This window comes from Phocoena sinus, chromosome 14 (assembly GCF_008692025.1).
Source record: "Phocoena sinus isolate mPhoSin1 chromosome 14, mPhoSin1.pri, whole genome shotgun sequence".
Lineage (NCBI taxonomy): Eukaryota > Metazoa > Chordata > Mammalia > Artiodactyla > Phocoenidae > Phocoena > Phocoena sinus.
The window spans coordinates 77,048,402-77,072,007 of record NC_045776.1 but is presented as its reverse complement, the minus strand read 5'-3'; the positions used below and the strand labels follow the sequence as shown (position 1 = coordinate 77,072,007).

The following is a 23,606-nucleotide window of genomic DNA, read 5'->3' as shown; positions in this document are numbered from 1 at the left end:
AGTTACTAAGAGAAAAAAAAAATGGACGGATAGAACCCTGGGACAAATGGTGGAAGCAAAGCTATACAGAGAAAATCTCACACAGAAGCATATACACACACACTCACAAAAAGGGGCAAAGGGGAAAAAATCATAAATCTTGCTCTCAAAGTCCACCTCCTCAATTTGGGATGACTGGTTGTCTATTCAGGTATTCCGCAGATGCAGGGTACATCAAGTTGATTTTGGAGCTTTTTAATCCGCTGCTTCTGAGGCTGCTGGGAGAGATTTTCCCTTTCTCTTCTTTGTTCTCACAGCTCCCGGGGGCTCAGTTTTGGATTTGCCCCCACCTCTGTGTGTAGGTCGCCGGAGGGCGTCTGTTCTTCGCTCAGACAGGCCGGGTTAAAGGAGCCGCTGATTCGGGGGCTCTGGCTCACTCAGGCCGGGGGCAGGGAGGGGCACAGAGTGTGGGGCGAGCCTGTGGCGGCAGAGGCCGGCGTGACGTTGCACCAGCCTGAGGCGCGCCGTGCGTTCTCCCGGGGTGTTGTCCCTGGATCCCGGGACCCTGGCAGTGGCGGGCCGCACAGGCTCCCCGGAAGGGGTGTGTGGATAGTGACCTGTGCTCGCACACAGGCTTCTTGGTGGCGGCAGCAGCAGCCTTAGCGTCTCATGCCTGTCTCTGGGGTCTGCGCTTTTAGCAGCGGCTCGCGCCTGTCTCTGGAGCTCCTTTAAGCAGCGCTCTTAATCACCTCTCCTCGCACACCAAGAAACAAAGAGGGAAGAAAAAGTCTCTTGCCTCTTCGGCAGGTCCAGATTTTTCCCGGACTCCCTCCCGGCTAGCCGTGGTGCACTAAACCCTGCAGGATGTGTTCACGCTGCCAACCCCAGTCCTCTCCCTGCGCTTCGACCGAAGCCAGAGCCTCAGCTCCCAGCCCTGCCCGCCCTGGCGGGGAAGCAGACAAGCCTCTCGGGCTGGTGAGTGCCGGTTGGCACCGATCCTCTGTGCGGGAATCTCTCTGCTTTGCCCTCCGCAACCCTGTTGCTGTGCTTTCCTCCGCGGCCCCGAAGCTTCCCCCCTCCGCCACCCGCAGTCTCCGCCCGTGAAGGGGCTTCCTAGTGTGTGGAAACCTTTCCTCCTTCACAGCTCCCTCCCACTGGTGCCGGTCCCGTCCCTATCCTTTTGTCTCTGTTTATTACTTTTTCTTTTTCCCTACCCAGGTATGTGGGGGGGGGTTTCTTGCCTTTTGGGAGGTCTGAGGTCTCCTGCCAGCATTCAGTAGGTGTTCTGTAGGAGTTGTTCCATGTTTAGATGTATTTCTGGTGTATCTGTGGGGAGGAAGGTGATCTCCGCGTCTTGCTCTTCCGCCATCTTCCCGGAAGTCCTCTGAGTAAATTGTTTTCTTCAAACAGTGAATAGTATGAAAACATTAAGAATTGTTTTTCAATAATAATTAGTAATATATAGAAATATTTATAGTATGTGAAAAGGATATAAAACCATGCAGTATGATTCTAACTTCAAAAAGTTTAAGTACAGGAAGAACATAAAGTAGGATGCTAATAATTATTTCTGATGTGATTATGGAGAATAATTATTTCTTGTGTGAGTAGTTTACTCTTTGTTTGAACTTTTTCGTCGGCCAGGTAGTTCTTTTTTTTTTTTAAACATCTTTATTGGGGTATAATTGCTTTACAATGGTGTGTTAGTTTCTGCTTTGTAACAAAGTGAATCATTTATACATATACATATGTTCCCATATGTCTTCCCTCTTGCGTCTCCCTCCCTCCCACTCTCCCTATCCCACCCCTCCAGGCTGTCACAAAGCACCGAGCTAATATACCTGTGCCTTGCGGCTGCTTCCCCCTAGCTATCTACCTTACTACGTTTGTTAGTGTGTATATGTCCATGACTCTCTCTCGCCCTGTCAAAGCTCACCCTTCCCCCTCCCCATATCCTCAAGTCCTTTCTCCAGTAGGTCTGCGTCTTTATTCCTGTCTTACCCCTAGATTCTTCATGACATTTTTTTCCCCTTAAATTCCATATATATGTGTTAGCATACGGTATTTGTCTTTTTCTTTCTGACTTACTTCACTCTGTGTGACAGACTCTAGGTCTATCCATCTCGTTACAAATAGCTCAATTTCATTTCTTTTTAAGGCTGAGTAATCTTCCATTGTGTATATGTGCCACATCTTTTTTATCCATTCATCCGATGATGGGCGCTTAGGTTGTTCCCATCTCCGGGCTATTGTAAATAGAGCTGCAATGAACATTTTGGTACATGACTCTTTGAATTTTGGTTTTCTCAGGGTATATGCCCAGTAGTGGGATTGCTGGGTCATATGGTAATTCTATTTGTAGTTTTTTAAGGAACCTCCATACTGTTCTCCTTAGTGGCTGAACCAATTCACATTCCCACCAGCAGTGCAAAAGTGTTCCCTTTTCTCCACACCCTCTCCAGCATTTATTGTTTCTAGATTTTTTGATGATGGCCATTCTGACTGGTGTGAGATGATATCTCATTGTAGTTTTGATTTGCATTTCTCTAATGATTAATGATGTTGAGCATTCTTTCATGTGTTTGTTGGCATTCTGTATATCTTCTTTGGAGAAATGTCTATTTAGGTCTTCTGCCCATTTTTGGATTGGGTTGTTTGTTTTTTTGTTATTGAGCTGCATGAGCTGCTTGTAAATTTTGGAGATTAATCCTTTATCAGTTGCTTCATTTGCAAATATTTTCTCCCATTCTGAGGGTTGTCTTTTGGTCTTGATTATGGTTTCCTTTGCTGTGCAAAAGCTTTGAAGTTTCATTAGGTCCCATTTGTTTATTTTTATTTCCATTACTCTAGGAGGTGGGTCAGAAAGGATCTTGCTGTAATTTATGTCATAGAGTGTTCTTCCTGTGTTTTCCTCTAAGAGTTTGATAGTTTCTGGCCTTACATTTAGGTCTTTAATCCATTTTGAGCTTATTTTTGTGTATGGTGTTAGGGAGTGATCTAATCTCATACTTTTACATGTACCTGTCCAGTTTTCCCAGCACCATTTATTGAAGAGGCTGTCCTTTCTCCACTGTACATTCCTGCCACCTTTATCAAAGATAAGGTGTCCAAAAAAAAAAAAAAAAAGATAAGGTGTCCATATGTGCGTGGGTTTATCTCTGGGCTTTCTATCCTGTTCCATTGATCTATCTTTCTGTTTTGTGCCAGTACCATACTGTCTTGATTACTGTAGCTTTGTAGTATAGTCTGAAGTCAGGGAGCCTGATTCCTCCAGCTCCTTTTTTCGTTCTCAAGATTGCTTTGGCTATTCGGGGTCTTTTGTGTTTCCATACAAATTGTGAAAATTTTTGTTCTAGTTCTGTGAAAAATGCCAGTGGTAGTTTGATAGGGATTGCATTGAATCTGTAGATTGCTTTGGGTAGTAGAGTCATTTTCACAATGTTGATTCTTCCCATCCAAGAACATGGTATATCTCTCCATCTATTTGTATCATCTTTAATTTCTTTCATCAGTGTCTTATAATTTTCTGCATACAGGTCTTTTGTCTCCTTAGGTAGGTTTATTCCTAGATATTTTATTCTTTTTGTTGCAGTGGTAAATGGGAGTGTTTTCTTGATTTCCCTTTCAGATTTTTCATCATTAGTATATAGGAATGCCAGAGATTTCTGTGCATTAATCTTGTATCCTGCTACTTTACCAAATTCATTGATTAGCTCTAGTAGTTTTCTGGTAGCATCTTTAGGATTCTCTATGTATAGTATCATGTCATCTGCAGACAGTGACAGCTTTACTTCTTCTTTTCCGATTTGGATTCCTTTTATTTCCTTTTCTTCTCTGATTGCTGTGGCTAAAACTTCCAAAACTATGTTGAATGAGAGTGGTGAGAGTGGGCAACCTTGTCTTGTTCCTGATCTTAGTGGAAATGCTTTCAGTTTTTCACCATTGAGGATGATGTTTGCTGTGGGCTTGTCATATATGGCCTTTATTATGTTGAGGAAAGTTCCCTCTATGCCTACTTTCTGCAGGGTTTTTATCATAAATGGGTGTTGAATTTTGTCGAAAGCTTTCTCTGCATCTATTGAGATGATCATATGGTTTTTCTCCTTCAATTTGTTAATATGGTTTATCACATTGATAGATTTGCATATGTTGAAGACAGGTAGTTCTTTTATAGCTGGAGGAAACCAAGTGGTACAAAGGGAAAGCCTAAATGATGCCAATAGCAGTTTTTACAAAGAATATTCATTAAAGATTAGATTTCCATATCTCATAATGTGAAAGGAAAAGTTAGTGACTTTCAGACAGTTTTAGTTTGGATATTATTGTTTTTGGAGTCATTTTTTAAGTGAAGCTTTTTTGGGGGATTGAAGAAAACTGATATTTTTTTCTTAGAGATGTTCATTATAGTGATTGTTTTAGCACTTTAAATTTGTTTCAGTTATGGTAGTAGAAGATGCAGTTATTTTTCTCCCCTGTGGTACTTGTTTTTTGAAAAACAACTTCTTGACAAAAATTACTAACTTGGTTGTGGTGGGAGGGTGAGGAGGGGGGACTGTGAGTGAGTAAGGATTAAATGCAAGGGATACATGGACTGTTTGGTACAGAATTATATTATGGAATCAGTTTTACTATCAGTTTTGAATACATAGTTGTAGTTTATAGTTATTTAAGTAAGGAATTTAACTTTTGTTTGTGTTGAAACATCCTTGAAATTTAGTTCCTTTTAAACCTAAGATTTAAAAATTTTAGAATACAAATCCATGTAACAGAATAAAGACAGAGGATCAGCTGTCAGCTGGTTTAAAGTTACCATGTTTTAAAATGTGTTTAAAAAACAAAAGACGAAGCTATGTTAGGGAATTGTTACAGAAGCAAAGCTTTTCTGTGTGCTACACGTTAAATAACATGAATAAATTGCTGATAACTTTCCATCAGTTTTATTAGCAGGCTATTTTGGCTTTCATAGTGAAGCACTCTGGTACTGCATACTGTTTCCCTGATTAAAAAATATTTAAACTGTAGCTTCTGGATGGGACGAAATTGAGGAAATTCTTCGAAAGAAATTATTTCAATTCTACAAACTTATTTTTTTTTTTTTTTTTTTTTTTAACGGTACCCGGGCCTCTCACTGTTGTGGCCTCTCCCGTTGCGGAGCACAGGCTCCGGACGCGCAGGCTCAGCGGCCATGGCTCGCGGGCGCAGCCGCTCCACGGCATGTGGGATCCTCCCGGACCGGGGCACGAACCCGTGTCCCCTGCATCGGCAGGCAGACTCTCAACCACTGCGCCACCAGGGAAGCCCTACAAACTTATGTTTTAAACTCTTACTTCATTTCTAAATATAATTTATGAATTAAATAAGTCATAATAATATAGAAAATTTTATTTATAGGGACTTTCAAGTAAATTTTAGTTAAAAAAAATGGTTCAACAGGAAATAATGACTCTGTTTGCTGTGTTTTGGTATTTAATATAAAGAGCTATGTAGAAATCTTGATAGGAAGAAATGAGTTGTTTTCCCCTTAAAAAAAATCAAGGGTTGACATAAATTTTTCAGTGGAAGAAATCTTACTATATGAGGTATACTGTAAATATTTATTTTAGCAAATTTATTTATCTGTATGGAAGCCTGTTTTTAGTATTCAGTAAAAAGAACAGTCAAAACTGTTGTAATTTTCTTTACTTTTTCCAGGCTGAACTCACAGGAATCAAATGGCGTAGGTACAATTTTGGAGGGCATGGGGACTGCGGACCCATAATTTCAGCCCCAGCCCAAGATGATCCAATCCTGTTAAGTTTCATCCGCTGTCTGCAAGCCAACTTGCTGTGTGTATGGCGTCGTGATGTCAAACCAGATTGCAAAGAGTTATGGATATTCTGGTGGGGAGATGAACCCAACTTAGTGGGTGTAATACATCATGAACTACAGGGTAAGTTTTTTGTTTTTTCTTATAAATTAATTTGCATTGTATATTTTTGAACAGTGGTAAATTCTGAAAAGGTTATTAAGACTTGCTGAGAAGAAAAATCCGAGAGTTTAATGGGCTGTGTGTCAAAGGAACATCCTTACTCTCACCCCTCTTCTTTCCACCCCCGTTTTTGAAAATTTTCTTGTTCCTTCTCAGTCATGCTGGGAATCAGAACCTTGTGAGCCATTCCTATTAAAGGAAAGTATAGTGTCCCCTGGGTGTTTGGGTTGGGATTGAGGCTAAAATCCATTGTTTTAAAATGATAGTGAAATGTGCTAAAATCTATTGTTTTACAATGATAGTGAAATGTGAGTAATTAGCAAGTCAGTGAAATGAACAGAATTGTTTTTTTTTGGACTGTTGCTGTTATGGTTTATTGCCAGATGAACTCTGGTGGAAAATTGTAAAGTGATAATAGAAATTTAGTGCAAGCCTTGTTGGACAAAATTATGAGATGACATTGGATAATATTTTGAAGAAAGATTTATGTAAAGAACCTACTCCGATTTTGGCATAGGAAGTTTTCCTGTGTTTTGTTCCTGCTTTTTATGTAATTAGGTGATTCCAAGAAATATTTGCTCCAATGCTGCCTAATTTTTAGCTTCATATTACATCTGATATCTGGAAATTTTGAACTAATGTAAGAGTTTCATTATTCTGAGCTACTTTTTGTATTTACCACAGATTTATAACCAGAGGAAATTTTATCAATATTCTTTGAATTTCTAGTAAAACTTTCCACCTCTTCACCTAAACCTTTCTATCTAGTATGCTAAAGAATTTTTCTAAATCAGGACTAATTCTGATCTTTAGTTAGGGTAGGGCATTAACTCTTTTTGACTTAGTCTCCTTGAGCCAGCTTTTATTGTGTCTAAATTACTCTATATTTTATTAATTTGTGGTTGAAAAATTTCAGATAGTGTTTGAAATGTTGTGTTACTTCATATTGTTTTTAAAAGAAGGATTGAAACTAACTTTAATGTATTTGAGGATCTATTCCAAAACATTGAAATTTGCCTAAAGGATTTCCTGCCAACTTCTGCTTGACACCTTCCTAGCTTTTCTTTACAGCCATTTTTGATCTGTGATGTCTCCTGCCACAACAGCCAGAGGGCAGTAAACCACAGTGGACTAACTGAGCTGTTTACTTTATGGCCCATTTGTTCAACTCAAACCTTTCTCCTATAGTTTTTAGCGAATTTGGTTTATAAATATAAGAATCTGTTCTGGGTAAGATTGCTTACTTAGCTGGTTAGTCAACAATATCTCGGAATTATATGCATCTCGAAGCTTATTTCATGTAGTTAGCAGTGAACTCAGGTAAAATTAGTTTTAAACATCTGGTTTCTGGTTATCAGAATTTTAAAAATAAAATACCTCCTGAAAGATACTTATAACATTTATATTTGTCCATTTAAGTATCAAAACATATCTCTAAAAAAATTTTTATACATGTGGTAGAGGAATATAGCATTTTTGTTTGTTTTATTAATAGTTTCATTTTGTGTGATTGTTTCTGACTCTTAATCTCCTTCCATTTTTCTATTCCCTATTGATCCCTATGTTTTAACTTTTTGGTCTGGTCTTTATTTGTTGGCAACACAAATCATCATTTTACAGTGATGATGAAACCAAACCCAATGGTTATTTACGCTTATTTAATTGATGTATAAAGTTATTTTTCCATACCAACAAAGCACAGGATCAGTGTTTTTAGAAATAACTTATTAAGTTATTGTGTTATTTCTCATAGATTTTGTTACTGAGTTAACAAAAAGATGTAGGCTGTTTAAATATTTTATAGCTGCTTTAGATTGCATATGTAGATTCGTTAGTGTATTGTTTTCGTGGTAAAGAATTAAGCAAAGATTAACTTCTTTTAAATTGTTTTTATAAATTACAGAAATACTGCATTTTAATTAGAAAATTAGGAAAGTAGAACCACTAAAGGAAGAGAACAAAGAAACAAAAATCCTAAAGTCCAAAGCAGAGTTTTAATATTTGGTGTTTCTGTGTATAAATGAAAGTGGTATTGTACTGTTTTGTGACTCAGGCCTTTTCACTTAACAGTATCTTGTGAATGTCTTTGCCTCATAATGATTACTTTTTAATTTTCTTTCCTTTTGAGTCTGAAAACGATGTAAACTGTTTATTTTTTGCGTGCCACCAGGGAAGTACTACAGTGATGGAACAATCATAACTTTGTTAAGTACATCTACCCTTTTTAATTTGTTGAATTTGTGAAAGTTATTAGATTGAAGCAAATGATCTTTTCTGTAGGTAAAAGTGGTTGTAAAGGATAGTTTTGTGTTTCAACCTAATATTAGAAAATATTTGAAACTTAATTAGAAAAATGAGTGGCATAAAGACAACTTTGTTTCAAGTGAGGGAGAATATGACAGGCAGAGCAATCATGAAAAAAGGATACCAGGGGAATATTTTAATTGGTAGTCTTACACATTGAGGATATTTTGCAATCTATTTCATTCTCTAGTATATATGAGTCATTTCATTTTGGCTAAAATAAATTTTATCAGAATCCTTTAATATTAAGACGATGGTACTCTTATTTGTAGCATTCTCTTTTTTAGGGACATTTTACTGTTCTTTAAAATGCTTTTTAGTTATGTTATTAGGCATTTCCCTTTGTTTTTACAGTGTAGCCCAAATAGCATACTATTAAGAAACCTCACAAAGCACCATCTTGGATTTAAACGTGTAAAGTAATCCCTACAGAAAGAGAATAAGCCTGTGGGATACACGCAGTTTTATACTAGACTTTTTGTTTAAATGCTTTGAATACCTGTGAAATAGCCTGTGAGAAGACCAAGACACATTTCTAACCTGTTCCTGTCACTTGGATAAACACTTTTGGGCTCTTGTTTGGGGAATTGCTATTTATATTGTATGGCATAGTGGTTCAGAGGCTTGGATTTGAATCCCTGCTCGTTGACTTGCTACCTCTGTATCCTTGGTCAAGTTATTTAACTTATCTGTGCTTCAGTCTCCTCACTCTAAATTGGGTTATAAGGATAAAAGAAAAGTTAAAGTACTTAGAACAGCACAGAGAACGGTAATCTATAATTGTAACTCTTGCTGCTGCTACTACAATGCCAGCAATTACTCAAACATCAAAATTAAAACATTTTGGCAATTGGTCCATTCTGTATAACATTCAGTATTTGCTAATGTTTGTCAAATATTAGTTTTCAATGTATACTTTTAGGTTAAAGTAATCATTTTTGAGTTTGTTAATGTCTGGTGGAATAACTGGGAGTAATAATTAGAGAGGAGGGAAGATACCCCTGCTCATAGGAAATTTGTCTAGATTTAGGCTGTAAACGGAGTTTCACAACAAACCTTAAATTATGTTATAAAGAGGTCAGAACTTTAAGATTTGACTCTGTTGGATCCCTGTAATGTAGATTAGTAACTTAACTGCCTTCTCTGCATAGTGGTATTGAAGGGCACTGGCTGAACACTGAATATACGCATATTTCCTTCCTTGTGTCCATCCATAAGTACCTGTATCAGCAGGTCCAATTATAGGGGTTTGATGGAATCTCTGCCTTTGATAAGTTATAGTCTAGAAAGGGTATAAGACAAGCACACAAATATGTATAATGCAGAGAACACTGTAAGTATATAAGAGAAATATAGTAGATTGACTACTTTCCACATGAACGGACATTCAATTCCAGGACTAATGCATAAATAAGTGTTCTGTAAACTTACAGCAAGAACACTGTGAGCCCTAGTGAGAAGCCTTCTTGGTTTCTGGTCCGTTTACTCAGCCTCTATTAGGCAAGAGCTGTGATGCAGTCCTGGATATGTAAAATGAGTCCTCATCCTTAAGGAGCTCATAGTCTTACTGGGGAGGTAGCTGAATGACTCCATAATTATGATACAGTGGAGTAAGCAGCAACTGATTAAGTTAGGGATCTTGCAGAAGTATCAGATTCAACCTCAAGGGAAAAGAATAGGGAGATAGTGGTGAAGCTCAGAGTTGGTGAGGCTTGAGGTGAGTCTTACAGGATACATATGTTACCTAGGTTGGGACGGAACTTGTCCTAGTCAGAGGAAGTAGCTTCTATAAAAGGGCCTGATGGCAGTGAATGAATTGTGGGAAGGGCAGGTTTGCCCAGAACATAGTGTGTGAGTGAGATAGTTGGAGGAAACTGAAAGACTGGGGAGGTGGGCCATAGTGTGGAGTACACTGAAGCAATGACTTAATCTGATAGATTTTGAGGAATTGTTAGAGGTTTCTGATCAGGAAAGAGATACAATTAGATTATACATAAGATGAATATGGACAGGAAGACCATACTATTTTAATAAATTATTTTATTCTAAGTTGATCTATGAACTTAAGCATTCTGTTTAGGATATAGATTTAGTTAAAAAATACCTGTGACTATATACTGAACTTTATATTGATAGTCTTTGTCAATTTTATTTTATTATAACTTTGCTCTTTTTTTTTTTTTTTTTTGCGGTACGCGGGCCTCTCACTGTTGTGGCCTCTCCCGTTGCGGAGCACAGGCTCCGGACGCGCAGGCTCAGTGGCCATGGCTCACGGGCCCAGCCGCTCCGTGGCATGTGGGATCTTCCTGGACCGGGGCACGAACCCGTGTCCCCTGCATTGGCAGGCGGACTCTCAACCACTGCGCTACCAGGGAAGCCCTAACTTTGCTCTTATTGCTTGATTAAATTCTTCCCCACATTTTTAATTTGAATTTTAGAGAATAATACAGTATGCTAAATTGACTTCTCCTAATCTACCAAATAAAATAATTTGACAAACACAATCTTTTGGCCACTTCATTGCCTGTTAGTCAGTAATGTGAAAGACGTGCAATCTTGAAACCCCAGAATGGTACAGACAGCAAGCACAGACTTCTAGGGGTTGGAGATGGCTTGACCCAGAGCATTAAGAGTCCCTGGCCCAGAAGAAGTATTGTATACAGATTAGTAGTATGTGTGCTTAATAACATTTGTTGAATAAATGAATGAAACCTATCTTAAATGATTATGACATAGCACAGTTTGTACTCTCAGAAGGTTGACTTATAATGAATACACTTAAAATTTTTAATGATTTGGTAATGTGAGGAGATTGAAACCTAGTTAAAATAAGGCATTGTTACTTCTGTTTTTAACTCCCAGTGAGATATAAACATCCATTTTTTGGTATATGTTCTATAAAGAAATTTAGCTGTAAATACCTACTGTCTGTAATTTTAAAATTTAACTTATCTGTGCTCTGCCCTTTCCTTTTGATGATCACAAATAGACATGTAAATTGTAATGAGAATACATCTGTCCACCTCTATGATTGTCCCACTATGAGTATTAGATGATTGTCCCATTATGAGTATTAGAAATCTTAAGAATTGGCTTTACTATCATTGTAGAGGCAGATTGGCAGTTATTAGCACTTTATTGTTGTATTAGTCATAAGTATTGCCTTTTTCCATTTTTCAGTGTACTGTCACCTATGCCAGGAGCTGTGGGCCATTGCAAAAACAGCATTAGACATTATTAGAGAGCTAGGAAAAATGGATCTGGCTTTCTGACATTTACCAGTGTAAGATAATTTAACACACTCTCATACTATTTTTTATACCACTGAACTGATTGCAAGCCTCTGGAAGAAGTGGACATTTTGTAGGGATGGAGAAGGGCTGAAAGAAGAGAGTGGAGAGCCAGTTTGCTATTATTATAATCTGCATATATAGATTATAATCTGTAATCTCAAATGATAGGATTGATGTAACCTTTGTTTAGATATCTCCAAGGAAGGATCTAACTCCCTCCCCTCAACTTTTTATTTTGAAAAATATTTACACACATACATATATATATATATACCTTTTATTCTGGCTAAACCATCTGAGGGTAGGGTAATTTACAGAGTTCATGAATCTTTACCCCTGAATACTTTTGCTTGTAACTCCTTTAAGAATATGGGACTTTTTTTTTTTTTTAACATAACCATAATGTAATCATACTCAAGAAATTTAACATTGATATAATTAAATTCTCAACTTTTCAGTCTACATCCTCAGTCTTTTCCCAATAATGCCTTTTATAGCCTCCTCTCCCCAATCTGGTATCCAATCAGAAATCACATGTTGCAGTTAGATGTTTCCTCTCTTTAGTCTCCCCTAATTTAGAACATTCCCTAAGTTGTCGTTTTCTGCGGGGGATGATCCTTCAATGATACGGATGTTATTTGAAGGGAGAAGTTGTCCTGTCAAGTGTTCCATATTCTAGATTTGTCTAATTGTTTCCTCATGGTGAGATTCAGGTTAAACATTTTTGGTAAGAATATTGAGTAGGTGATGTGTACTTCTTGTGGCATCACACTGTAGGCACATCATGTCAATTTGTCCCAGTATTGATCCTGCTAAGTTCGATTGCTTGGTTATGGTAGTGTCTGTCAGATTTCTCCAGTGTAAACATACCTTTTTACTTTTGTAACTGTTAAATAAATTTGGGGCAAAACTTTGAGACTCTGATTATTATTTCCCCAATAACTTTTCACTCTGGCTTGAGGAAAAACCTAACTTTGAGCCTGTTTAAAAATAACAGAAAACTTTTTTTTTAATTAATTTATTTTATTTTATTTATTTTATTTTTGGCTGTGTTGGGTCTTCGTTGCTGCACGTGGGCTTTTTCTCTGGTTGCGGGGAGCGGGGGCTACTCTTCGTTGTGGTGCATGGGCGTCTCATTGTGGTGGCTTCTCTTGTTGCGGAGCATGGGCTCTAGGCGTGCAGGCTTCAGTAGTTGTGGCACACGGGCTCAGTAGTTGTGGCTTGCGGGCTCTAGAGTGCAGGCTCAGTAGTTGTGGCACACAGGCTTAGTTGTTCCGCGGCATGTGGGATCTTCCCGGACCAGGACTCGAACCCATGTCTCCTACATTGGCAGGCGGATTCTTAACCACTGCGCCACCAGGGAAGCCCCCAGAAAACTTCTTGAATCATATCCTTTTACAAAAGCAGTTAAAAGTTCAGATGAACACTATTCTTAAGTCATAATAAAGAAGGGTGGTGGGCAGAGGAGAGGAAATACGAAGAAAAACATTCAGGATGTAGCAAAGGCAAACTATGATGGTAAAGCCAGACTTTGAAAATTAATAGCCACTTATTGCTTAGCATACTAAAAAGAGAAGTATTGACATTGAATTTTCTAAAATCGTAGACAATAAAGTATGCACGAATGTATTACCATGTATGTGTATGTTATAGTCTGTGAATTTTCAGTTGATTTTTGGTGATTTCTGGTTATCTTTGACTAAATGAAATGAATTTTAGTCAGCACTGTGAATGGGTTTATTCTCATTTGAAATGAAAAACAATTGCTTTCTGTGAAAATAATGGCCCCTTTACATATAAAATTAACAGGAATGAAATTATCTTTAGGTAAAATGTCATTCAGCTTGAAAATTTCTTCTAAAGAGAAAATCTGATCCCTGACTTCCTACTCTGTTTTTATGTTTTTTCATTATTGATGGTCCATTTATGGTTCATGAAAATTAATCTCTGACTAGCTTGAAAAAGACTTTTTTACATTGTTTGCATTTATTTATTCTTCAGGTATACAAATCTGATGATTTTGAAAACAGGTGAATTATATCATTCTACAGCATTCTGTATTTGTAGTGTTTTATGTATCAACATTTATATGAAGATTTCATCACATGGCATTAATAATTCTTGAGATTAACACCATGTACCTGAAAAGTAAATTTTATTTTAATTTTCATATTTGCTGTTACTTTGTGGAGAATAATATTCAATAGAAAAATACATTTGTATTTCAAGAGAAACAAGCACTTTGAGGGAAAACATGGACCCAGTGGTAAATGGTAGCTAGTTCTAAGTAGTTATAAAGTAAGTTATTCCTTGTTTTCACTGTTCAGTTTTGAAAGAATTAGTTTGCTAAAAAACTATAAAATGGTAATAGCTTTCATGGTATGATTATCCAAATGGTTCTACTGTATAATTACTAAAATATTAGATTTAATAGAAAATCATACATTTTATCCTTAAAAGAGAAAGTAAAATACTTATTAAGACTTTGGTAAGCAGTAAATTTATATTATAAAATTATGGTTAAGATTGTAATCACTTCAGAATTCTTTCATATGAAGAATAGGAAAAGATCTAATGGATTAGAGAGAATTATTAAGCTAAATGTGCTTGAAATTGAGAGAATAAGCTAAAGTCTTAACTTTTTTTTTTTTTTTTTTTTTTTTGTGGTATGCGGGCCTCTCACCATTGTGGCCTCTCCCGTTGCGGAGCACAGGCTCCGGACGCGCAGGCTCAGTGGCCATGGCTCACGGGCCCAGCCGCTCCGCGGCACGTGGGATCTTCCCGGACTGGTGTACGAACCCGTGTCCCCTGCATCGGAGGCGGACTCTCAACCACTGCGCCACTAGGGAAGCCCTAAAGTCTAACTTTTGAATGTAAATAAAATCGATGTGTTACCACAGGCAACTTGCTGAACCATGTAATTAGTTTTTTTCTATGAAAAATGAACCATTTATACAGAGATTGTAGTGAAATAGCATGTAAAGGGCTTATGTTCTAATGAGCTGAAAGTTAAAGAGTTGGTAAAAAAAATTACACTTTGGGGGCTTCGCTGGTGGCGCAGGGACTTGATATCAATATACTCAGCCATGAGCATCATTAGGAGCTAAAATTTTTTGTTCTGTATAAAAATTGTTTTAATGGCAGAAATAACACATAAATATGCTTCTTTCCTCCGTCCTCCCAAAAGATCCCAAAGGTTTAGAAGTGTTTCAAGCACTAGAGAATTATGAAATTGGATTCTGTTGTTTTAAATATTTCATACCTAAGCTGGCCTGATGCTACCTGAAGAGTTTCTCATTGAGTATCATTATGGCAAGTGTTTGATAATTTTCTTTACTGCTCCATCTACATAAATATTCTTGTACAATTTTCCACAAGTACTGGGCCACATACCTATTTCTTATAAACCCAACATTGCTAAAATGCACTCTTTGTATAATTGGGTCTTTTTTTAAAAAAATTAATTTATTTATTATTTATCTATTTATTTATTTTTGACTGCGTTGGGTCTTCATTGCTGCGCGTGGGCTTTCTCTAGTTGTGGCGAGCAGGGGCTGCTCTTTGTTGCTGAGCGCCGACTTCTCATTGTGGTGGCTTCTCTTGTTGCGGAGCAGTGGCTCTAGGTGTGCGGGCTTCAGTACTTGTGGCACATGGGCTCTAGAGCGCAGGCTCAGTAGTTGTGGCGCATGGGCCTTAGTTGCTCCGTGGCATGTGGGATCTTCCCAGATGAGGGCTCGAACCCATGTCCCCTGCGTTGGCAAGCGGATTCTTAACCACTGCGCCACCAGGGAAGTTCCTGGGTCTTGTTTTGATCCTGGCTCTTTCATATTGTGATTTGTGAGTCCAACAGAATAAGCATTATCCTCTTGAGGCCCGTCTAGGATTGAGCTAAAGGACTTATGCAGTATCCACATGATCATACAATTAGGTTTTATTTTTTTTTTATGGGTGCTCTGACGGTGTAACTGAACATGAGCTGGTTACCAGGGTGTTGTGGTAGAATAATACCCTGCAGTTTGCAGTTAATCGTGCAGCAAAACTGGCTTGACCTAAAAATATATTTAAGAATAAAATTAAAAATTGGATAAAGATGAAGTGTCTTTGAGTTGAAAAGGATTGTGTGAATACAGTGGTAAAGCGAAGTAGAGCATTCACAAATCTTTTTGTCATCAAAAATCTTTCTCAGGGGCTTCCCTGGTGGCACAGTGGTTGAGAGTCCGCCTGCCAGTGCAGCGGACGGGAGTTCGTGTCCCGGTCCGGGAAGATCCCACGTGCCACGGAGCAGCTGGGCCCGTGAGCCATGGCCGCTGAGCCTGCGTGTCCGGAGCCTGTGCTCTGCAATGGGAGAGACTGCAGCAGTGAGAGGCCCTAAAAAAAAACAACAAAAACGTTCTCATTTAATACAATGTCATATGCAAAATATATTTCATTAAAAAAACTTTTATTTATGGCTTTACTAGCCTTGGGGGGGAGGTAGACTTTTTGCTCATCTTTTTGAAGGTTTATTATACTCTGCCATCAGTAGGAAATAAGTAAATATTTGTGGAGTGACTGTCTGAAGAAGGAAAGTATGAACATCATCAAGATGAGGTCTCTTAAGATTATTTTATTTTTTCACTGGTAATCTTGGGCTTGTTTAAATGCTAAGCAGTTTTGATGTTTGCTCTTTATAAGAGGGCATGTTATTCACATTGAAATATATTTAGTCTAAAGGAAAAATTTAGATTCATTTCAGTTTCAGGCAGTATTTTTTTAACTTACTTTAAAAGTAGCCTAGTAGATATTAATAATGGAAAGGGCGCCTGCCTTGGCATCCTTGGACAAATTGCATACAACTCTGTTTAGGGAGGAAATAACATTTGTTGGCAATGACTGTTATGGAAAAATTTATCATGCCATTTATTGGTTTCATAAAGAGTGTAACAAGGAGGGGCCCTTGATTCCAGTAGCAAATCTGGGGCTGGGTCAGTTATCCCCACTGTTACCGTAAAGGTTTCGTTAACCACAACTCAGTTTGCCAGAGCCGTCACTATCAGTTTGATTCACAGTATGATTGGCACAATAAGGTAGACTATACTCAGGGGACAAAAACATTTTCCTAGGATGTCCTGGAGTGCTGATTCAGCTCAGTTGCCCACACATTTAAATTTATAATATTCTGTAACAGCAATAAAATAATGTGTGAAAGGATGTTTTAAAAACATTCTTTTTTTGCGGTACGTGGGCCTCTCACTGCCGTGGCCCCTCCCGCTGTGGAGCACCGGCTCCGGATGCGCAGGCCCAGCGGCCATGGCTCATGGGCCCAGCCGCTCCGCGGCATGTGGGATCTTCCCGGACCGGAGCACGAACCCGTGTCCCCTGCATCGGCAGGTGGACTCTCAACCACTGCACCACCAGGGAAGCCCTTATAAACATTCTTTGAGCCTTATAAATTGTTATCACTCTTTAATGATCTTTAATATATAGAATTACCATCGTGTATTTATCCAAAAGATATTTATTGAGCCTATATTGTTTTAGGTGCTGTACAGAATACAGAAATGAATCAGAAACATGCTCTGTTTTTCAGAAGCTGACAGTCTAATAGGGGGGATAGCATACGTACCTAGAGCGTTATTACAAATGTCCTAAGAGGGGCACACAGTATTATTGGAGTTATTTGGAAGGAGGCAGAGCTTTGAGGAACAGTTAATTCTTAAGCTGAGCCTTAAAGAATGGGTAGAATTTGGGTATTTGGATATATGGCCATGTCAGGGGAAGAACATTTCATTTATATGAAATTGCATGTGCAAAGACACAGAGTAGGAAAGTTTGGAATATCTGTTGGGGAAGAGTTACAGTTGATTGAAACTGCATATTTGTGCCTGCTGGGGATGGAGCTTAAATACTAGGCTGAGGAGTTTGGACTTACAGGTGGTTTGGTGGTTTTGAGAGTTTTTGGATAGGATTAGATGGGAAGCTTCCTATAGGCTGTAAACTGCACTGGGGGTAAGACCTGCATCTGGCTTTGCCCATTATTGTGATTGCAGGACCAGCATAATTCCTGACACATTTATGGGATAAATTAATTAGTAAATGAATGTGAGTGCAAGAGAAGTTTGTATAAAGATTATCAGTCTAGCACCATTGCATACTATGAACTCCTTCTAGTATTCTGGATCACATAGGAAAGAAAACATGCTGTTATAGAATACTGTTTTAAAGAAAATATATGACCACATTTGAAAGATTTTCTTGGTGCATTGATTTCTTTTTAACTGCATATTAAAAAGACAGTGATATAGTTTTCTTCACTTTTTTGGGGGTAGTTGCTTATTTTTTATAGTTTAATTTTAAAGGTTTTATTAAAATTAATTGAATACGTTTATTCAATTATTTTCCATAAATCTTCCGTAAATTATTTTTATTAGTTTGTAGATAGCAAGTAGTTTGGACAGTTGGAAAAAAGCTTGTGTCATGTATTGATAGAACAGGGGCTTTGGAAGAATACTATTTATTGGACTAAAGTGCTTAATGATATTTGTGTGTCAGAACCTTGTTAACTTACGAATATGTCATGGATTGGATGACCTTGGCTATCCTACATGTGTTATAAATTGCCAGCCCAATACTGAAGTTCATTATTGCTACATAGAAATGATTAGCTAAGATTGCTTGGCCGAGGCTCTCACTGGTAACCGCATGTTTTACTATAAAATTAAATTGACCGAAAGCTTTCATTGAGCTTTCTCACCCTAAAATCCTTAATTAATTACTAACCTCTTTAAATATCATGTCTATAGACTACATGATAAAATGAGTTAGTATACAATTTAGGCAAACATTTTCAAGGAAATCTTTGATAGACGTTTTTTAGTGTCAGTATACATCTCTTTTTCTTTTGTTTTAAAAATAGCCTTTTGGTTCAGTCTACTTTGTAAATATTTAAGATAGCAAGTTATTGCTTTGTTAGTTATATAATTTTAAAATGGCATTTTTCAAAGACAAAGTTGATCTGTCCTCTCCAAAGATGCTTGAAACATAGTCACATATATACCTGCAATTACTCGAATTTCCTGTGCTAGTTGAAATTTCCATTTGGCAGCACATGGAGTGCAGCCCTGTCTCACAGAGAATGCTTGAAGAGTCCTTCCACCTTCAGCAAGTCACACCTTCTTGGCTAGAAACCATTTCTCATTCTCTTTTTCTATTTGTGACCTTAGCTCAGCTGGCATTCAGCAGAAGTATAGGTCACAGATTGTGGATTACTCCCTGCTGTTCAATCTCACATATCCAAAATGAAACAGAGGCCAGGAGGAAATTTACCATTCTTTTGTTATCTTTTACCTTTGTAGAGGTAGAGACCATAAGTATGATAAGTAAACTAAAAAAAAGATTGAGTGTTCACAGCATGTCTCTTCCAGTGATACTTGTCATGATAGACAAGTCATTTAAATTTGCTTCGTCTTTTATTCTTGGCTGTAATATGGGAATTACAGCTTTACTTTATGATATAACATGAAGTGAATACAAAAAGTTCATAGATTTTAAATGCTGTATAAATGCTTTTCATAGTTATACATTTCCTTTAATGAACTCCGCTGTCAGAATATTTAAATCTTTATGAACTTATTTTATAATTCATAGTTTTGGTCATAATTTCTGCCTGTAGATAAAATTTGAATTCTTTTTCACCTGGTATTGTCAGTGTCATCTTAGTTAAATTATATGTAGCCATTTGATTTTTTAAAAAGTTGTCTCTTATAACTGACTGTTTTCTGGCTTTGGCAGTACAAGGATGATGATAATATCTATGCCTGTGCTGAAGGGATTTTAGAATAAAAAATTAAAATTGTGTCCCATATTGTTTTTTTTTTTTTTTTTTTTTTTTGCTGTACGCGGGCCTCTTACTGTTGTGGCCTCTCCCGTTGCGGAGCACAGGCCCTGGACGCGCAGGCTCAGCGGCCATGGCTCACGGGCCCAGCTGTCCCGCGGCATGTGGGATCTTCCCGGGTCGGGGCATGAACCTGTGTCCCCTGCATTGGCAGGCGGACTCTCAACCACTGTGCCACCAGGGAAGCCCCCCATGTTGTTTTAAATAGAGATTGTGACCTGATCCTTGATAATTATGGTAAGTGTATGGTGTATGTGAATTATTAATTGGCCAGAGTGTTTGGGACTTTTATTGACTGTTGCATATAGATAATTAGCAAGAATATTTGATTAACAAGGATTACTACAGATTTGTGTTACATGCCATAATCAGCCTATTTCTCTTTCCACATTTGGTTTTTTATTTGCAGAATAGTTTTTGTTTATGTTTATTGTTTCTAATTTTATAGTAGTAATAAACTAAGAGTAAATGATAGCTTGAAATAATTATATGTTGAAACTGGGAACCAGACAAAAATCAAATATTTATAGTTCACTTGTTAAGTGCTAGGCATCATGCTGGGTACTTGATGATCAATCCTGCATTGGAAAATAGTTCTCTTTCTTTTTAAATCTTAATTTGAATGATTTACAGGGGAAAATGTAAGATTCTGCTGATATTTTTTGTACCTTGTTTTGTGTTTATTAAATTCATTTTTATTTAATATGTGGAATAGATTTAGTAGTTAAGAAATAAACAGCAGTCTTTACCATTTCGAGACTGTTAATGTAACTAGTTGAACACTAGAGGGACTGCAAACTAACCACTGACTTTTTAGTTCAGTAGTATATTAATTGAGATGCTTTATTTAAATAGCAGAGCCACACAGCTTTTTCCAGCTGTTAGTTTTCCTAAGGTTAAATTTTGTGTGCAAAAGTTTACCTGGCATCTTATTTGGTTGATTCATTCTCAAGTGTATGGATTATAAAATTTAAGCTCTGCCAGTCTAGGTCTATCAAAGCAAAAAACCTTTGATTGGTTGTAGCCTTCTTTAAAACTCAGTCTCTATATTTGTCCTGCTGAAAGAAGTGGGAAATTATATAAATAAATAGTTTTCTGTTGGAAATCTCTGAGTAGAAGAAAATAAGTGTTTGGAAAAATATTCATTGGAACAATAATTCAGATTATTATCGTATGGAGATTTAAAATGATTCTGTGGTTATTGAATATGTATTTTGTGAAAAGATTCATCAGTTTATAATAGCACTGACAGAGCTTAGGTAATCCATACATTATAGTTTTAGTCTCTATAGGTGGCTTTACAGATATTTTTGCTATTTCACATGAAAAGATGTTTGGCAGTTGAACTTAATTTGAGAAGAGCGTTCTGGAATTCAGTCTTTAGGCATTAAAAGGTTGAATACTTCTTGAAGAAGAACTGTGGTTCAGTTTTTCTATTAACATTTTACTCTCAAAATTATTTTGCCTTGGAAATGATGTAAATTTGAAATTACAAAATTTAAATTACAATTGATGTACAATAGATGAATGCTTTTGATTTGTTGGTTTGGTTTGTCAGCTATCCAGGGATTTTATTTGGGGTCACATTATGAACAGAAAAAAAGAATCAATCTCCATATTTATATATTTCTCTTTAAGAAGTCCTAAAGATTCATAAAATGAATGAGTTGGGTGTAGAAATCTTTATTTTCTTCTGAAATAAATTTATTTCATCATTTTTATATTTATAATGCTGATCTAAAGTTTATCCCCTAAATAGTTTGTTATAATATTGGAACACTGGTAAAAATAGACATCTGCCTTTACCCTTGACAGTTTGCTAGATTTTTTTTAATGTGGCAGAAATACGAACTACACTAATAACATAAATTTAATTATTCATGTTTGTTTTAATTTCATTTTCCTTGATTATATATTTTAAAAATTAAGTATAAATTACAAATAAGTCCAGTTAGGAAAAGAAAATTTTAAATCCCATCTCTTTATTGTTAATATTCTGTCTGCTTCCAGAATATTTTGAGCTGACTAAAATGGTGTATGGAATTGACTATTATACCTTAAATATCCATTGATACTTTCATTCTAACTTATAAGAACTATGATATAAATTCTTAAGGTATTCATTTGTTTAGGTCGTTTAAAAATTATATATGTATCCAATTCATTTGTGTTCCTTTTATAATTGGCAGAGTCTTTAAAGTTATCCTTTGTGGGCTTCTGGATTTCTGAAAATAGTGAGGAAAATATAAATTACCATGGAATTCTAAATGTAGTCAGTTCTTTGGTAAAACCAGCATTAGAATATTTTACTGCTAGTCTTAAGTGCTTTGCAAAATGCTGATAAGTATTGTATTAAATTACAGAATTTGTCTTGGGTTATTTGAAGAAGAAATTAGATATTAGAGAGTTTTAAAAAATTTTTTTATTTATCTTTGGCTGCATTGGGTCTTCCTAGTTGCGGTGAGTGGGGGCTACTCTTCATTGCAGTGTGTGGGTTTCTCATCTTAGTGGCTTCTTTGTTGCAGAGCACGGGCTCTAGTCGCGTGGGCTTCAGTGGTTGCGGCACGTGGGCTCACTAGTTGTGGCTCACGGGCTCTAGAGCGCAGGCTTAGTTGCTCCACAGCATGTGGGATCTTCCTGGACCAGGGCTCAAACCCATGTCCCCTTCATTGGCAGGTGGATTCTTAACCACTGCGCCACCAGGGAAGCCCTAGAGTCTTTAACAACTTCATTATTGTTTTCTCAGAAGTGTGATCTCAGTGTCATAAAAAAATCCTGGTGTGTCAAGAATGAAACTGTTTGCTGGAGACTGAATTTCTGGAAAATGCCAAGAAGTACAGAGTACCAAACTGTGAATTGTAGAGTTAGGATAAAGGCATGTTGGATATAAAAAGCTTGTTTTTATTGCTGATGTTGGCTAGTTGACATAATTGTTGGCATTGCAGGAGTTGTCTTCGAGCGCCTGTTGTTGTTGTTTTAATTAATTTATTTATTTTTGATTGCATTGGGTCTTTGTTGCTGTGCGGGCTTTCTCGAGTTGCAGCGAGCGGGGGCTGCTCTTCTTTGCAGTGCGTGGGCTTCTCATCTTGGTGGCTTCTCTTGTTGCAGAGCACAGGCTCTAGGCGCGCGGGCTTCAGTAGTTGTGCACGCGCACTCAGTAGTTGTGGCTCGTGGACTCTAGAGCGCAGGCTCAGTAGTTGTGGCGCACGGGCTTAGTTGCTCCACAGCATGTGGGATCTTCCCGGACCAGGGCTCGAACCCGTGTCCCCTGCATTGGCAGGCGGATCCTTAACCACTGTGCCACTAGGGAAGCCCGTGCCTGTTGTTTTGAACAGAGTTATATTTAGGGCCAGTGTGTAATAATTGTTTTGACTTGGTTATATTTAGAGGCAGTGGGTAATAATTGCCTAATATATTGAATAATAGATTTAAAGAGAGTTCTTTGCTTATAGAGCTAGATTAAGGTTAAGATTAAGGGCACTATTAAGGAAAGTTAGAAGAATTAAAATCCCGTCTTTTATTCTGTGTTTTAGCTTAAAAAAAAAAAAAGTTTTATTTGAGGTAAATTTGATCACCGAATGCCTCTGGGTTAAAATAAAATTCTGTACCTCCTAAAATGACCTGGCAAAGGTTTAATTAGAAAAAGACTAATTAGATAGTTATTTTACTGAATCTCTTTGTATTATATCTCTCATACTTGGAGGAGGAGGGAAGTGTAGAATTCAGTTCAACACGCATTTGTCAAGTGCTAGGCAGTCCTCTGTGCTGGGAATGACAATGATTATTGCCTTCTAGGATCTTGACATATGTAATTACTTGTTCATTTTCCCAGAAATTTAATTAATGAAAATCTGAATTTAGATCATCTTATTTTGATGTAATTCTCAGGAGCTTGTGAGGTTTTAGTGAGTTTTCTTTACTCTTGCTTTTTATTTATTCAATCTTCAGGTATTATGGTACTTTGAACATGGGCCAGATACCATGTTAGGCATTTGGCATTCACTGGTAAATTGGACAACTCAGTTCTTGATCTCTCAGATTTATTCTTTAGTGGGATAATTAGATAAGTACACAATACAGTGTGATAAGTGCTCTGATATGGGTAGTACTTCTGTTCATGTTTTGTTTCTCCTCCAAGTTCCTTCTGTGACATCAGGGATTTGTTTCTTTAGTTTAAAATGTTTAGCCA

The 23,606-nt window shown here is 37.3% G+C and overlaps 1 protein-coding gene across 2 annotated transcripts in view; it reads left to right on the top strand.

The window, feature by feature from the left end:
- The window catches only part of MED13L (mediator complex subunit 13L), a 307,721-nt gene that overhangs the window by 39,659 nt on the left and 244,456 nt on the right, over positions 1–23,606 (top strand). For both annotated transcript variants that reach the window (XM_032602718.1, XM_032602716.1), the window contains exon 2: positions 5,671–5,908. In XM_032602718.1, the coding sequence (XP_032458609.1) occupies positions 5,671–5,908 (238 nt within the window). The remainder of the gene's footprint in view (positions 1–5,670; positions 5,909–23,606) is intronic.